This window comes from Schistocerca piceifrons, chromosome 4 (genome assembly GCF_021461385.2).
Source record: "Schistocerca piceifrons isolate TAMUIC-IGC-003096 chromosome 4, iqSchPice1.1, whole genome shotgun sequence".
In the NCBI taxonomy this organism is placed as follows: domain Eukaryota; kingdom Metazoa; phylum Arthropoda; class Insecta; order Orthoptera; family Acrididae; genus Schistocerca; species Schistocerca piceifrons.
Window position 1 is genome coordinate 360,410,801 of NC_060141.1, and position 15,240 is coordinate 360,426,040.

The following is a 15,240-nucleotide window of genomic DNA, read 5'->3' on the forward strand; positions in this document are numbered from 1 at the left end:
GTACAATCATGGACTAGTTGCCAAGGAACTCTTTATTTCATGGAAATGATGTGTAATGACTAATCATGCATCTACTATCATGTTGTTTCTTCATGTACTAATGCTGTTTACTTCTATTCACATGTAGCTTAGTGTTTATTATGATGGAGTTTCAACCATCGTAGACTTATCTTTCTCAAATACATGGAAATGTCATTATTTATGCTTTTGTGTGACACGATAAAAAGTTAGTTGGTTTTTGTAAAATCACATGCATTAATGTTTGTTTACTTTGCAGTGAATAGGTACTGGTAAATGTCATGGAGCTATACTGCAACAATGCATATTTTCATTTTTCATTTGCCTTACAACCATTGTATAAATATTCTTTTAGCTAAATTGTTTATTCAAGGTGCGGCCCGTTTCATCATTTGGTACCTGCTATTCTCTACATAATTCTCTTCCTCTGCACCGTGACAATGCACTGGTTGCTGAAATAAAAAAATAAAAAAAAAATACTTAAAACTAACTTAAAGCTGTTTGCATTATATAGCTTAGTGACCACTGATACATTTTGTCATTATATCAGTCAGCAAAGATTTCCATACTTTGTTTAAATTCATAGACATTCATTCATTCATTCATTCTGTTACCCTTTTTGATCTTTTACCCTGCAAAGAGAATTATTTGGCGTTTCCTATGGTATTTTATCATTTCTTCTTAGCTTACATATCTTTTATATTTCTTCATAATGCTTCCTTTTGCTTGTAAATATGTTGTATATAGCATAGTATTTAATTAAATCTCTGTGTACATCTATCAATAGGTTTCTTAGTTCTTAGACAGTAGATGTAATTGCTTTGTATTTCCGTTTACTTTGTATTTAAGTTGTGTACTTGTACATATCGCATGCCTATTTAGTTACGCCTTCGGCCAGTCTGTCGTGCATGTGCACAGGGCAGTGCCTCCTCTACTACTACTGACGTCAGCATGTATTGTTGAGCGTGCATAGCTGAGCCAAAAGCTAATTTTGTTTATCATTTTGCTTCATGTGAAGTGGTATATAACTTCTCGCTCCTGTTTATTTTATGCTTATGTGTACAAATCAAAGAATTACTTATACCTATACACATTACTTTGTCCTAAAATACACTCCAGAAAAAAATACACTTAGAGTTATGTACATTACGTACAAGTATCTTGTGGTAAAAGGAAAAATGCTGCCTTGCTTCATCATTCTATAAAAGCTTTTATATCTTTGTGACAGTGGAGACCCTTGTCTCTCTCTGTTTTCTCATAGACTAATCTGTACATTCCAGAAATTATATATGGTCCTGAATAGAGTAATTGCCACTTCTTATTCAGTTTGCCAAATTTTGTTGATTTAGGGTGCATCTGTAAGAGGACTCGTTGCCCTTCAAAAAATTGTGTAACACATTTCAGTTTCTTGTTATAAAATTTCTTTCTGTACTCGGCTCTGTTTTTGAGTGTAATCTTTTGATTTTGTCTTGTAGGGTCATTTCTGTTGTGGGTACTTTTGGTATGGGCGACTTCCACTCACTTGTCCGGCTTGTCCGGAACATCAATTTGTCAAGTGTGAAACATGCTGAAGAATGTGGAAGGTTATTGACAACTTACATGAAAGGAGTTATGTATGCTACCCATCGAGTATGTTTGTGAGGGGTGTATGTCCTAATAAACCAGTTAAATTCTTTAAAGACTTGTTTTATGGGACTTGCTTCCTGGTTGAAAAAGCTGTCTAATATGTTTTGTGCCCTGTGAGGTCATAAATTGCTTCCACTTTCACCCAATGTAATACGAAGCATTATCAGTTAGTAGTACCTTTGGTTTACATGTTCTTTTCAAATAGTTTTCTTCAATTCTTTTTCTGATGTTTGTGGCTGTTGCATTTTTAATGGCATACATTTTGATCTGTTTCGAGAAAATATCGTGTAGTGCCACTATGTATCTTACACCTCCTTTACTTCTTGAATATGGACCAGCTATCTCCAGGGATACTATATCCAGAGGTTTTTTTTGGGAGTATTGGGTGTAGTTCAGTATATTTTGAAACATTGGACTGTTTTGATTTTTGACATATTGTACACTTTCTTAATACCTGTTTGACTTCCCTTCTCAAATTTGGAAAATAACAAAGTGTTGCAATTTTTTCGGTACATTTGCCTACTCCAAAATGTCCCCTTACTTCATGTGTGTGTCTTATAAATTTGTTGATATAATCTTTTCTACTACATCTGTGTACACACACACACACACACACACACACACACACACACACACACACACACACACACACACCAACCATTGGTCAGATTTTTCATGTTTCCTATGAAACAAAACACCCGTGTACGCGATCTTTCTGTTGTATAATTTTCATTCACTTACAAAACTTATGGTAATCAGACTGTTGTGTTGTACCTTGCATTAATAACGTTTTGATTTCTGCATCTTGCTGTGTCAATTCAGTACATTCATCTAAACCTTGTGGTAACCTAGACAAGGCATCTGCAATAACATTTTGACTTCCTTTAATATAAATGATCTTGAAATTGAATTCTTGTAAATATAGACACCACCTAGGTAATCTATGTTGCAATAGTAAATGTTAAGAGGAATGACAGTGACTGATAGTCACAGTAAACTTTTGTATTCTTACCCCGCAAAATATATTCAAACTTTTTAAATGCACATATTACAGCTAAACTTTCCATTTCTAAGACAGAGTAATATCTTTCTGCTTCTGATAATGTTTGACTAGCAGAACTGATGACCTTGGGTACTTCTTTACCTTCACCTTCTACTTCTTGCCTCTGGAACAAGCATGGCCCCAGCCCCTTAGATGAGGCATGTGTGCATAGCCAAAAATCCTTGGACATGTCGGTGGCTAAGAATGTTTGTGTTTTGCATTCTACAACTGTCACTGGTACCTGCTGTAGAACTTGTGACAATTTATGGATAAATACCGATGGGTTGTGATTTGTTCACTGTAGCCTTTGTATTATTTATGTACATATTTTGAGATCCAGTAATATTTTCTTCTAAAAGATTGTGGATCTTATCTTCCGCAGCTTGTAGGTTAATGTTTACCTTGTTAACTATTTCATTTTCTTTTTTCTGAATAGCTTTTTCTACTACATCTGCGTGTAACTTACAATCAGTTACTAACTGCTCTGCAATGATATTACTCTTATCTAATGTACCTACCTCAGGTGTTCTCTCTCTCCTTCTTAGCACATGTTTAGTCAACTTCTAATGTTGCTACCCTTAAAGTAAGCTCTTCCACAGCTAGAGGTAGTCTTTGTTTAGTTTGTTAACCACAGTGGTTACATTTTTTTACTGTCGAACACAGCTGGTTCCATGTGGCTTCAATGTTTGTATTGGTGTCTGTGATTTTCTTTATCTTTTGCTCTACTAGATCATGATGTTCATTAAAGGAATCTACCTTCTGTTTTAACTCCGTAATGTTACTGTTAACTTCAGAAAGTACTTCGTGCTTTACTTGTTTTTTCATATCATTCAATTTTTTGTTGATTTCAGTGCGAAAATTTTTGGCTAAGTCATTGAACTTCTGAGAGACTGTCTTGCAAATCTTTGAATACTTGTTTTTGTTCTTGTTTCATTATATTTAGATCTTGTGTAACAGTGTTTTGTTGCTGTTTCACTGTGTTTGAAATTGGTTTGAATTGAATTGAATTGAATTTTATTTGATCCTGTAAGATTACATTGTGTACAGTAAATGTACGTGTAATATAGGACATGCCCAAGTATTAACATTCATTATCACTTATTTTTCTACACCTTTAGCTTACATTTTTACATCACTGATAATGAATAACAATATATACAAATTTAATGGCATAAGTATTCTGCAACACTGTAAAACTCTTTTTCAATGAGATAGTTTTTAAGTTTCTTTGGAAAGTCATTGTGAAGTACACTATCTTGCAGGTTTTTGGGCAAACTTCTTAGTAGTCTGATACCAGAGTACTGGGGTCCTTTTTCTAGCATAACCAGTCGGTGGAGTATGCTCTGTACTTCATTCTTCCTTCTTGTATTGTGGGTGTGTACACTAGCATTTGTAATCCAGTTCTCACTACCTTTTGTGATGCATATTATTGTTTTGTATATATACAACTATGAATAAGTTAAGATACCTAAATTCTTGAAACAGTTTCTGCATGTTTCAGAGGTCTTTCTTCTTAAAATGGTCCTAATCGCTTTTTCTTTTTTTTTTTGTAATGTGAACACTCGTTTTGTCTCTTGTTTGTTTGAGTTTCCTCACACAGTCACTCCATACTGTAAGTATGGTTCCAAAGTCCACGATACACTGTACACAGAAGGTTCTTGTCTGAATACTGTGATAGCTGCATCATTAAGAATATGACAGAGCTCAGTTTCTTACAGACATTATTAATATGTTTTTTCCATTTCAGTTCATTATCCACAAGAATACCTAAGAATCTAGCAGATTCTACTTCTTCCAACCTTGTTCTATCAACCTCGAAATTCATGTCTACAGCCTTTTCCTTGTTTTTAAACACCGCATACATAGTCTTTTTTTAGATTTATAACCAGTTCATTTTCCAACAGCCATTGAGCTGTGGCATTTGCAGATATGTATGCTCTTCTCTCAAGCTGTTCCATATTTTGGTCACTATTTAATGTTCATATTATCTAATTTCGTATTTATGTTAGAAAATAACTGCCATAGCAGTGTGACAGTTATACTGTTGTGGTTGCTGTCAGCTGTTCTTTCCAAGTTAATGTTTGTGTTGTGAGCAAATGGTGTTTGTAACGTGTTGTCAAGAGCCATGTTTGTATCGCTCTCCAATGTTTCACTCATGAGCAGTATATCGCTCTGGGAGATGCGTGACATTCTCTCTTCAATTGTAAACATTGTGTCGTCAAAGTTATTCTGCTGCGGAGCATTATTTGTCAAACCTGCGACACTCAACTCTGACCTTAAACTTTCTGTGGTAGGCATTCATGGCACCTGAACTTCAGTTGTTCGATCGCGTAGTTCTATGCCATCTTGGCTGATTACGTTTTCGCTGTTGTTATCAACAATGGACATATATTTTTCTGCCATGTTGTATGACTATGCAAAAATAAAAATTTCACAAAAAATGGAAACATTTCATATGCTAATTATTACACTTGATAATTGTAATTTACGCGATGTCAAAGCCTGTTTTACGTCTACTATGACATGCAAACTATTGTGTTGCAATTCTTTGTTTTACTGACAACGCATATAACACTGAAAAATTTTTGTAAATTTTCCACTATAAAATTCAATAAGGGAATAATGAGGAAAAGGTTTCTATCTACATCAAAAGATGCACTACCAAGCATAACCGTGCAAGCAACTTGCATAGCAATCCCACCTTTTCTGTGCCGAACAAAACAGCTTACTATGGAAAATTTTACATAACCTGGGACCAGCTCTTACTTCTTTCCAAAATTTCTCCTCTGTTTTTGCCTTTTTGCTTTACTTGCTCCCCATTGTGATTCATGCAAACAGAAAATACAGACAATTAGTTTTTATGATTAATAACAATGTCATAGAAATTTCTTACTATAACAATAGTTAGCGAACCCTACTTACAACCGGTGTCGTCAAGTCGTGGCACTTAGGTCACCAGTTGTATTATAATAATAAAAAATATAATTAAAAGGAAAGAATAAAAGGAAATTTGATTGTTAATTGTCATTTTACTTACAATAAAAAGAGAATATTACTACTACTACATTATTATGAAATGTTCCACGTGTACGAAATTGTGCTATTGTTCATTCACTTTACCTTGCATCGTTTCTTTTTTCTCTGTCCATCACTGTATATATAATTTAATTATATTTCTCATCTACTGAAAGCTTCTCCTTCTGTTAATTTTACGACAATATGATTGTGGACTTCTTTTCCACCATTTCAATTATAGATGCAGGCAGCAAACTCCAGGGCACACCAGTGCCTCTCAAGATGATATAAAATATGAAGGAATTCTTCTTAACTTGGTTCTAATTCATTTGAATCAAAATACTTAATACTGTTATTAAGTCCTCTCTTACTCAGAAACACACATGATTAAATACACTCGTAGCCCATCATACTCCGAGCAGTACGGCTTAACAAAACTTCCACATTCAAGAGAGTAAAACAAAATCGTGCACAAAAAAGTAAATGATGTTTTACGGTCATTTGTCTGTGTGTTACCGTGCATTCATAACTAATGTCTTTGCCAACACTTATAGTCAGTCTTTTGATTATATCTTTATTGCTGTTTCATTTTTAAATAAATTTTAACTTTACCATATCTGGGGGTTCATTTGCCATGTGCCTACACAGTGTGGATTACAATGGGATGAAGTGACTCGTGTGACTCGTCAACCAACAACTCTTTACCGTACTACATGAACAGGTGGAGCAGGCATGGCATAATGTTATCAGGTGATTAATTCGGTCAGTAATGACTATCTTCATACCTGAGTAGAAATGTGTTGTGTTATACATATCACGCTACATGTGATGGTACAGTAAAAATCATTAGTAATTTTGGCTTTTTCAAACAAATAAAACTGTGGTGTGTAAAGAGTACCATTGAAGTGTACATACTGCACATGAATAGAGACACAGTTACATATTTTCCTGGATTACTGAAAACTTTTTCATGACTACGCCACAACTTGTAAGCTTTCCTTTGTAGTATTTGATACTCACTGCTGATAGACAGTATCAGAACTTCTTATGTGGGAAAGCAGCACAGTAAATGGGAAGCACTTCACATAACCTCTTAGGGACTATTTTTGGCTTTGGAGGAGTGACTTATAAAGGAGCATATTAACAAAGTATTACTGTAGAATTTTTGTTAATAATGAGTGCTTCTTGTTAAAGTTCTATTACACTGATACCAGGAAAGAAAAGTTATATGTGCCTGCAAATGTTTCTTTCATTGTATCTACTGCATTAAGAATATTTGTAAAATGTTAACATCTCTTTCACATTTTGTTCCAGAAACACATCAGATGTTGTCACTAATGTCTCGGATGTCTATCGCATTGGGACATTTGCACAAATATATGAGATGCAAGATCTTGGTGACAAATTGAGACTTGTTGTGATGGCCCATCGTCGTATAAGACTTCTGGGCCCACTTATTGATGAGGTGGAATCACAGGGTGAGATGGCTTGCCTTTATATTCAACAATCTATAATGTCTTCTTATTTGACTTTTCATTTTGCTAGTCTGGCAGTCTTGTACTATGTTGACTCGTTCACTTCTTCTGTTGTTAGCTTCACATGTATGTGGACTGAAATTAGTACCATTAATTTTCTTGTTTCGTGAGAATAGAGTAGGCGAAGCAGTTTTCTTCCTCCCATTTTTTCCTATCATCATCTCTATATTTTTCACTCTGTTTCATGCTGTAATAAAATTAGTGACCCTTACCTACAAGTTAAGTCATTATGGAATCCGAACATTTTTCTGTAAACAGCACCCCTTCCACTTTAACAGCCATTAGTGCAAAACCAAAAAAGTAGACAAATCAGAAATAATTGCTACAAAAGGTTTTGTCATTTGTGGCCCAATACAGGCTTCCCCCCCCCCCCCCCCCCCCCCGCCCCCCCACGACCCCCCTCCCAGCAGAGTTGTGCTTAGGTCATGGGGGTTGAAAATGTATTCTCGAAAGGGGTATTTTTGCAGTGTTATGGTTATATCTCATAAAAGACACAAAATATTGAAAACATGGTGCTATTAGAAGTTTTAGAGCATTAAATTCTGCTGTCAGTGAGACCAGACGCACATTAGTGAGAGCAGACACATATTTGTTGGGCCACCCGTTCCCATATTAGTGCTTTTCATATTCATGATTTTTTTTTTTTAAATTTAACGTTTAGGTAGTATCATCTAAATCAACCCACCTATCAATAAAGCAGTCCATACAAGAGTTATAGAAGAATAAATTATGCATTTGATGAGACAAAAGTGAATTTTTTGGACCACGTGTTTACCTACAGATCCACTTTAAAATTTGACTATTTCTCAACAACAGTGAAGCCTGTTTAGATTGCAGTTCTTCAATAAGTGTTATTTACACTTTTAACATAGTACTATAGCATTCCAATGTACTTGTCTTGAACTTAGTGAATATAGTAATGCAATAAAATATTAAAATTATAGAATATATAAAAAGAAAATATTAAAAAAGGTATCATATAGAATACGATGAGATTCAGTTAACTGACATGAAGACGGACTTGAAATCAATTGGTGGTGATTATATTTCATAACAACAAAAATTGTAGTTAAATAGTTAAAGGTAAGAAGATGAAAAGGTGAAAAAATAGGTTGGCACACAAATTTCACAGACGTCAATGTTTCACTGTTGTTGGGTCGTTTGGCTTCTCGAAGTTTGTGAGCTCCTCAAAGTCTGTGATTTTTGTCGCTCCATATATGCCACTACATCTTTGTCAACATCTGGTTCATCAGTTTCATCTGGTTGGAGGGAATTAGTGCAGGAGTTCCCATTACAGTTGGCACAAATCAGTGCACACTTATCCCAGTCTGTCAACACCTACGACCACCAGCACATCCCTTGTTGCATTTGCAGAAAATTGTAGGGGTATGAACGGGGTCAAGACCAAACTTTGAAGTCTCACATCCCCAGAGGAGCAGATCCATCTGGTGTCCTAACCACATTCGTACTTGTAGGTAAGTTGTCAATGTTGGCAGGGCTGCTTCAGATGTTGGTGTTAGGGATGCCAGGTTGAATAGGTTGAATTCGGATTTCACAAGGGCTTTGGCAAATAGTTCGAATTACAATTTATCTACAGTATCTCCTACCCTGCCTCCAGAGAGAGTTGTTAAAAATTGCACATCAGCTTCAGCAATAGCTTTAGCTTGAGTGCCATGCTTGAAGAAAGTTTTGATTTCTTCTAAAGGATATTTATTGTTGACCGACAGCTTGACCACCTTCTTCTTGCCCTGCTTGAAGAGCGCTGAAGTTGGGTCAAATCCACTTATGGCGTGGAGAAATATGCATGGTCTTCTGATGTTGTCTGCCAGTTTGAAGCTGTTGAGACCAAATAATTTTGGTGGGGTCACTCCTCTTTCCGGTTTTGAGAAATGTGTGTTTGCTGATGGTTAACGAGACGCGCTTTATTTCTGTCATTGGAAAATAATTGCTCCTGAGTCATGATCATGACCATTAACTTGCTAAAGATGACCTCAGGAGTAGTGTGTCTTTTGCCTTGGCGGAGGCACTCAGCATATTTAGGGCTTGAAACACCACACTTGTTGCACTTTGGTATTAGTGTCCTTTTGGGTAGTCAGTGTGTTTGGTTGGGATTGTTTGGAATGTTTCACCATTTTTTCACACAGCACAGTGGAGAAGAAGTCCACCATAGATGACAGACGCTGCTCCTTCCAGATTTACCTCAGAAGCTGCTCCTTCCAGATTTACCTCAATCAGTGCTGTGAACAAGTCATATAAGACTGACTTGGGAGTCTTCATCATTGCAACTTCATCTAATAGAGAGAGGGGATGAGTGCTGGCTCATAACTGTAAACTGCAATGAAAATAGTCCCTATTCTTCTCCACAATCTACACAGTCAGTGTGAGTTGATCCAACTTTAAGGTGGAGTGCTCTAGAAATAGGTGGTCCAAAAAATTTTTTTTGGTCTCATCGAAAGCATAATTTATTCCTCTATAACTTTTGGGTAGACCATTTTATTGATAAATGGGTTAGTTTAGATGATATACCAGAAAGCAAAAGTTAAAATGAAAATGTTTCATATGTATGTAAAGTTTGATGAGCACTAGTATTTGAATGGCTGGTCCAAAAAATATGTGTGGGGTATCATTGAATGCAGAATTTGATGCCCCGCAAATTTTAATAGGATCTTGATTTCAATATTGTCAGACCTTTATGAGATGTAACTGTAAAACCATGAAGCACAACTCTGATGGGGGAGGGACCTAGGATAGTCATAATGAGGCACAAATGAAGGCATTAAAACAGTAAGACCTTTCATAGCATTTATTTCTGATTTGGATTTTAAGCCTACTGGCCTACAAATACAATCGATCATTTCAATATCAGATCTAAAATTTGCTCTCCCTCCCCCCTCCCCCCTGCTACCCTCTCTCTCCCCCCCCTGCCTACCCTCTCTCTCCCCCCCCTGCTACCCTCTCTCCCCCCCCTGCTACCCTCTCTCTCCCCCCCCCTGCTACCCTCTCTCTCTCTCTCTCTCCCCCCCCTGCTACCCTCTCCCCCCCCCCCCCCGCTACCCTCTCTCCCCCCCCCCCCCCCGCTACCCTCTCTCTCTCCCCCCCCCCCCGCTACCCTCTCTCTCTCTCCCCCCCCTGCTACCCTCTCTCTCTCTCCCCCCCCCCCCCTGCTACCCTCTCTCTCTCCCCCCCTGCTACCCTCTCTCCCCCCCCCCCTGCCACCCTCTCTCTCCCGCTCCCTTCCTCCCTCCCTCCTCCTACCTTCAACCCTCCCCCCCCTCTTTCCCTCTCACTTCCTTTCTATTCTACCCCTCTGCCTTTTCCTCTTTCCTCCCTTCCTTTCTCACCTTCTGCCTCTTCCTGTCTTCTCCCTTCCTTTCTCCCTTCTGCTTCTCCTCCTCCTCCTTCTTCTCACACCTTTCCACCTCCCATCTCACATCATTTATTTATCATTTTCATAATGTTCTACAACATGTGTGTATTCACAAAACATGGAGATAAGTGAGAGGGGAAAGGAGACCCAATTTCCTCTATGTATATGATTAAGTTATCTAGTTGGTACACAGGATTTATATTTTAACCATAACTTTGTAATAATTTATTCTTTTTCTCCTTAATCAACCACCTACACATACATCTGTAGTCTGTGAACTACTGTAAATTGGATGACAGATGGTAATCCCATTCTACTACGTAAACAGATGGTAATCCCATTCTACAGTGTATCTAGGTTTCTTCCCACTTTATTCACTAATGGAGATTGGAAAGAATATTTGCTTAGATGCCTCTTTGTTAACTGTAATTAATCTACCCATGTGTTAAAGGTCCCTACAGAAGTGATACGTAAGGTGTTTTAGTATATTCCTTGGTTCCATATTTTATACTGGTTCTTGAAAATTAGGAAGCAGGGTTCCTTGGTGTAGTTGATATTTATCTACTAGTGTCTACCAGTTCAGCTTCTTCAGCATTTCCGTGGCACTCTCCTGTGAGTGATACGTTCTGGCAAAAATTTGTGCTACGCTACTTCGTACATGTTCAGATCTCATGTTTCACATATTTTGTGTGGTTCTCACATAGACTTAAACAATATTCTAAGGTGGGTTGCATAAATATGTTGTAAACATTTTCCTTTGTAGGCCGATTGCATTTTCCCAGTATCCTACCAATGTGCTGAAGTCTGCCATCTACTGTACCTGCAACTGAGATGGGATCATTCCATGCCATATTCTTATTCGTTGTTACACCTAGGCATTTGTACGAGTTGACTATTGTGATAGAGACTCCACAGAAAGTCAGGGATGACCGCAGAACCTTCCGAGGCTGGACTGACTGGCCAGGGTCGTCAGCACTGGTTTGGCGAGTGTGCACAGGGAGGACAACAACGAGATGAAACTGGACAACAGAGATGTCATGGCAGAATAACAAAGTCCAGGCGAGTAGTCCAAGAGCAAAAACCTAAGATGTAGTGAAAGCTGAGACCAAACCAATGGCGTGCAAGGAAAACGATATGCGAGTGCAGCGGATACATGAGTGGAGACAAGAGTTGCAGTGCTGATAGCTTTGTATTACGTCCACGAGCACTGAGTGGTGGGCAAGAGAGGCATGGCCCTGTCTGGTGGCTGCAGTAGAGTTCCATTTCCTCCAGAAGGCTTTCGAGGTCACCAGCTGGGAAACTTGAAGCAGATGCATAGGCCAGAAGCATTCTGAATGATGCTTCAGAAGGTGGGCTGGTGGCATGATTGGTGTCCTGCCACTTTAAGTTCTTCCGGCTGGTATGAGGTACCGGAAGTATCTGGCAAAGTACTGGGTTGTGGCAGTTTAGGCAACAGTGGCCAAGGTTGCGGAGGCTCTGTGCCTCCATCTGGAGCCCAGGAGTGCAATTTATACACATGCAGTTGTGGAATTGGCAAAGGTGGGCATTCCAGGTCCATTAGAGCCACCAAAGGTGATGCAGGTGGAAGGCATAGGTGGAGTTGGTTGGACAGTAATCCAAACCCATTGGAGTGTCAACTGTTATTGTGATTGATTGACAATTCATACAGTAAACAGGTGTTGGAATGTAGGTGTTAAAATTATTAAAATATAAAAGTGAATGAAAAGTCCAGTAGTCCATTGTAGCTGCATTTATTTAAGTCAGTTAGAGACATACACAGTCGATTTCACAGCTTTTGAGTTGCATCTTTTGGTCGTATACTTGCTATATCATATAATATAGGGAGTAGTTACAGAATGCTGCAGAATAACAGTTGATGTGGCTAGGCAAAGCTCTCAGCCGTCCTCAATTGATAAAACAATAATCGATGCTGAATGTCATATCTGTGTTACAATCACTGTCATCACTTTACTGATTAAAATATGTTCCTGTCTGCCTATGTCAAGCAACAAACTGTTATCTGTAACAACTGTCATAAGGCACCACCCATGGGTGGTAACCACCACAGCCTATTCCACCCATCAAGCTCCCCATGAGCATGCCCAAACTGCTGTGCCCAATGGATAGCTTCCAGCATGTCTGGTCAAGTGTTCCTGGGGTTGTGGGGCTAGGAGATGAAGGAGAGTATGCATCTACCACCCATGGAGCATCTCCACTGGACTACGTTCATGGATGACAGTGGTCCGGTATGTGCTCAAGAATATTGTTAGTGCAGCTGTGGTGGTGGTGGTGGTGGTGGTGTTTCCCACAGTTTTTAGCATTTACTGTTTAAATGCCCACACCACATACTCTGCCTTATCTGTGGAAGGAGTTGTAAAAACTTGAGACCACAGGGCGGTCAGGATGATGACACTATATCTGCCTCAGTGTCAAGCAGGAGAACATCAGTGATGACCGACAGATGGTAGGAGAGGTGTGCCCATGCCTGGAACTCCAGCTTGGCATTCTTCAAAAAATATATGGGCCACCTGTGGAGTACATAGTGCATGATGTGCTATAAGAACAGTCAAGGTGCGTGTATGCTGCAGTGTAAGCAGTCATAATGGGAAATTCTTGTGACGTCTGTTGCTATTCCGCATCTGCATGGAAACATGAGATTTCCTACTGGACACACAGGTAGGCGAGATAGAGCATCTGCATTAGCGTTTTATGCTTTGTGCTTGTATTTAATGGTATAACTGTAGGAGCTGAGGAAGAGCGCCCAACACTAGAGCTGTTTTGCAGCCCAGTCTGGAAGACGTGAGGGCAGCCAGAATAGTGGTTCAAATGGCTCTGAGCACTATGCGACTTAACTTCTGAGGTCATCAGTCGCCTAGAACTTAGAACTAATTAAACCTAACTAACCTAAGGACATCACACACATCCATGCCTGAGGCAGGATTCGAACCTGCGACCGTAGCGGTCGCTCGGTTCCAGACTGTAGCGCCTAGAACCACACAGCCACTCCGGCCGGCCCCAGAATAGTGGGTTCTGGTCAGTACTGAGAGCCCTGGGGAACAATTGCCTGAAGTTCATGCAGTGTCACATGATGCATGTGGGGAATGGCGTCCCCTTGCCCCGACAGCTTATGATAAATATTTTGGAGATGCCGATCTTTCCCTCAACAGATTCAGTGCGACCAGCTACCCAGACAGTCCGCTCGTATGTGTGATGTGAAGTAGTATGGACATGACGGAAGACCCCTGCAGTCCATGCCGCCTGGAGTGTGACTGGTTGTACTTATCAATATATCAGAAACTGATGGTCACAGTGCCGCCATCTAGTAAGTGATTAACAAATAATTCCCCACCCGCCCAAGGGCCTCATGAGCTGCTCATTCGCTGCCTGTGCAATTTTAAAAATATTGTTCAGGGAAGGATTGTCCAGCTTGAGGACTGCCATGCATACTACAAAATCGGGAGCCAGTTGGACCATGACTTCCCGAATTAAAGTTGGTATATGAGGTTTTGGAAGCTTGGCTCACACAAGTGAAATCACAGTAGTGACTCAGTCCTTGTAAACCAGCAACCTGGGAGCAATTCTACTGTCTGGTGATAATTATGAAGTTCGAGTCATTGCGCATTTCGTAGACTGTGAGTGCGACTGGATTGAGAGGGTAGACAACTCTTGCCTCTGTGGAAGCTCAAGAAAGGAAGAGCAACTGTTGGAGAGAGTCATCAGGGACCTGAAAAGTAGTGAACTGCTGTTTCAGCCACTGTAAATTAAGTGCCCCAATCCTCTTTGGGATTATTAAAAGGCGGAAATGTGGGTGGGCAAAAACAAGAGGAAATGGGCTGTGGAGGCTGCACAGCAGAATAACAAAAGGTCAAATGAGTAATCAAAGAGCAAAAACCTGAGACATAGCAAAATCTGAGACCAAACCGATGGTGTACAGTGAGAATGATATGAGTGAGAGTGCATCAAATACACAATTGAAGGCAGAGCCATGTTGTCGCTGGTTATATAGTATGTCCGTGAACACCGAGTGGCTGAAAAGAGGTGCATGGCTCTCCAGCCAGCACCACATTAGCGAGATGAATGCTAGGAGATGAAACAATGCTGTCTAGTGGCCACAATCAAATTCCAAGTCCTTTGGTGGGATTTTGAAATCATTGGCCGGGATACCAAATTGATTCCAGTTGTGAGTCACTGATATTGTAGTCACAGGATAATACTTTTCTTTGTGATGTGCACATTTAATATTTTTGAACATTTAAAGCTAGTTCCCATTTTGTATCACTGTGAAATCTTATCAAGATCTGACTGATTATTATGCAACTCTTTTCGGTTAGTAATTGGCTTTTAGATAACTGTGTCATTTCCAGAAAGCTTGTAGTTTCTATTACCGTTGTGTGTCAGGTCACTAATTTACAATATGAACAGCAAGGAACCCGACACACTCTCCTGAAGTTACTTCTACATTTTTCAATGAGTCTCCATCCAAAATAACAGGCTGCATCATCCCTACAAAGAAATGCTCAGTCTATTCACAAATTTCATTTGCACAAATATCCTTTGATACTCTGTATGGCCATACTTTTGTTAGTAAGTGTTGATGTGATACAGAGTCAGATGTTTTTCAGTAGTCAAGAAATACT

The 15,240-nt window shown here is 39.2% G+C and overlaps 1 protein-coding gene across 1 annotated transcript in view; it reads left to right on the forward strand.

Annotated features, from left to right (window-relative positions):
- LOC124795316 (lon protease homolog, mitochondrial-like) overlaps positions 1–15,240 on the forward strand; it is a 155,019-nt gene that overhangs the window by 44,363 nt on the left and 95,416 nt on the right. The window contains exon 3 of the mRNA XM_047259287.1: positions 7,016–7,179. Coding sequence (XP_047115243.1) covers positions 7,016–7,179 — 164 coding nt within the window. The remainder of the gene's footprint in view (positions 1–7,015; positions 7,180–15,240) is intronic.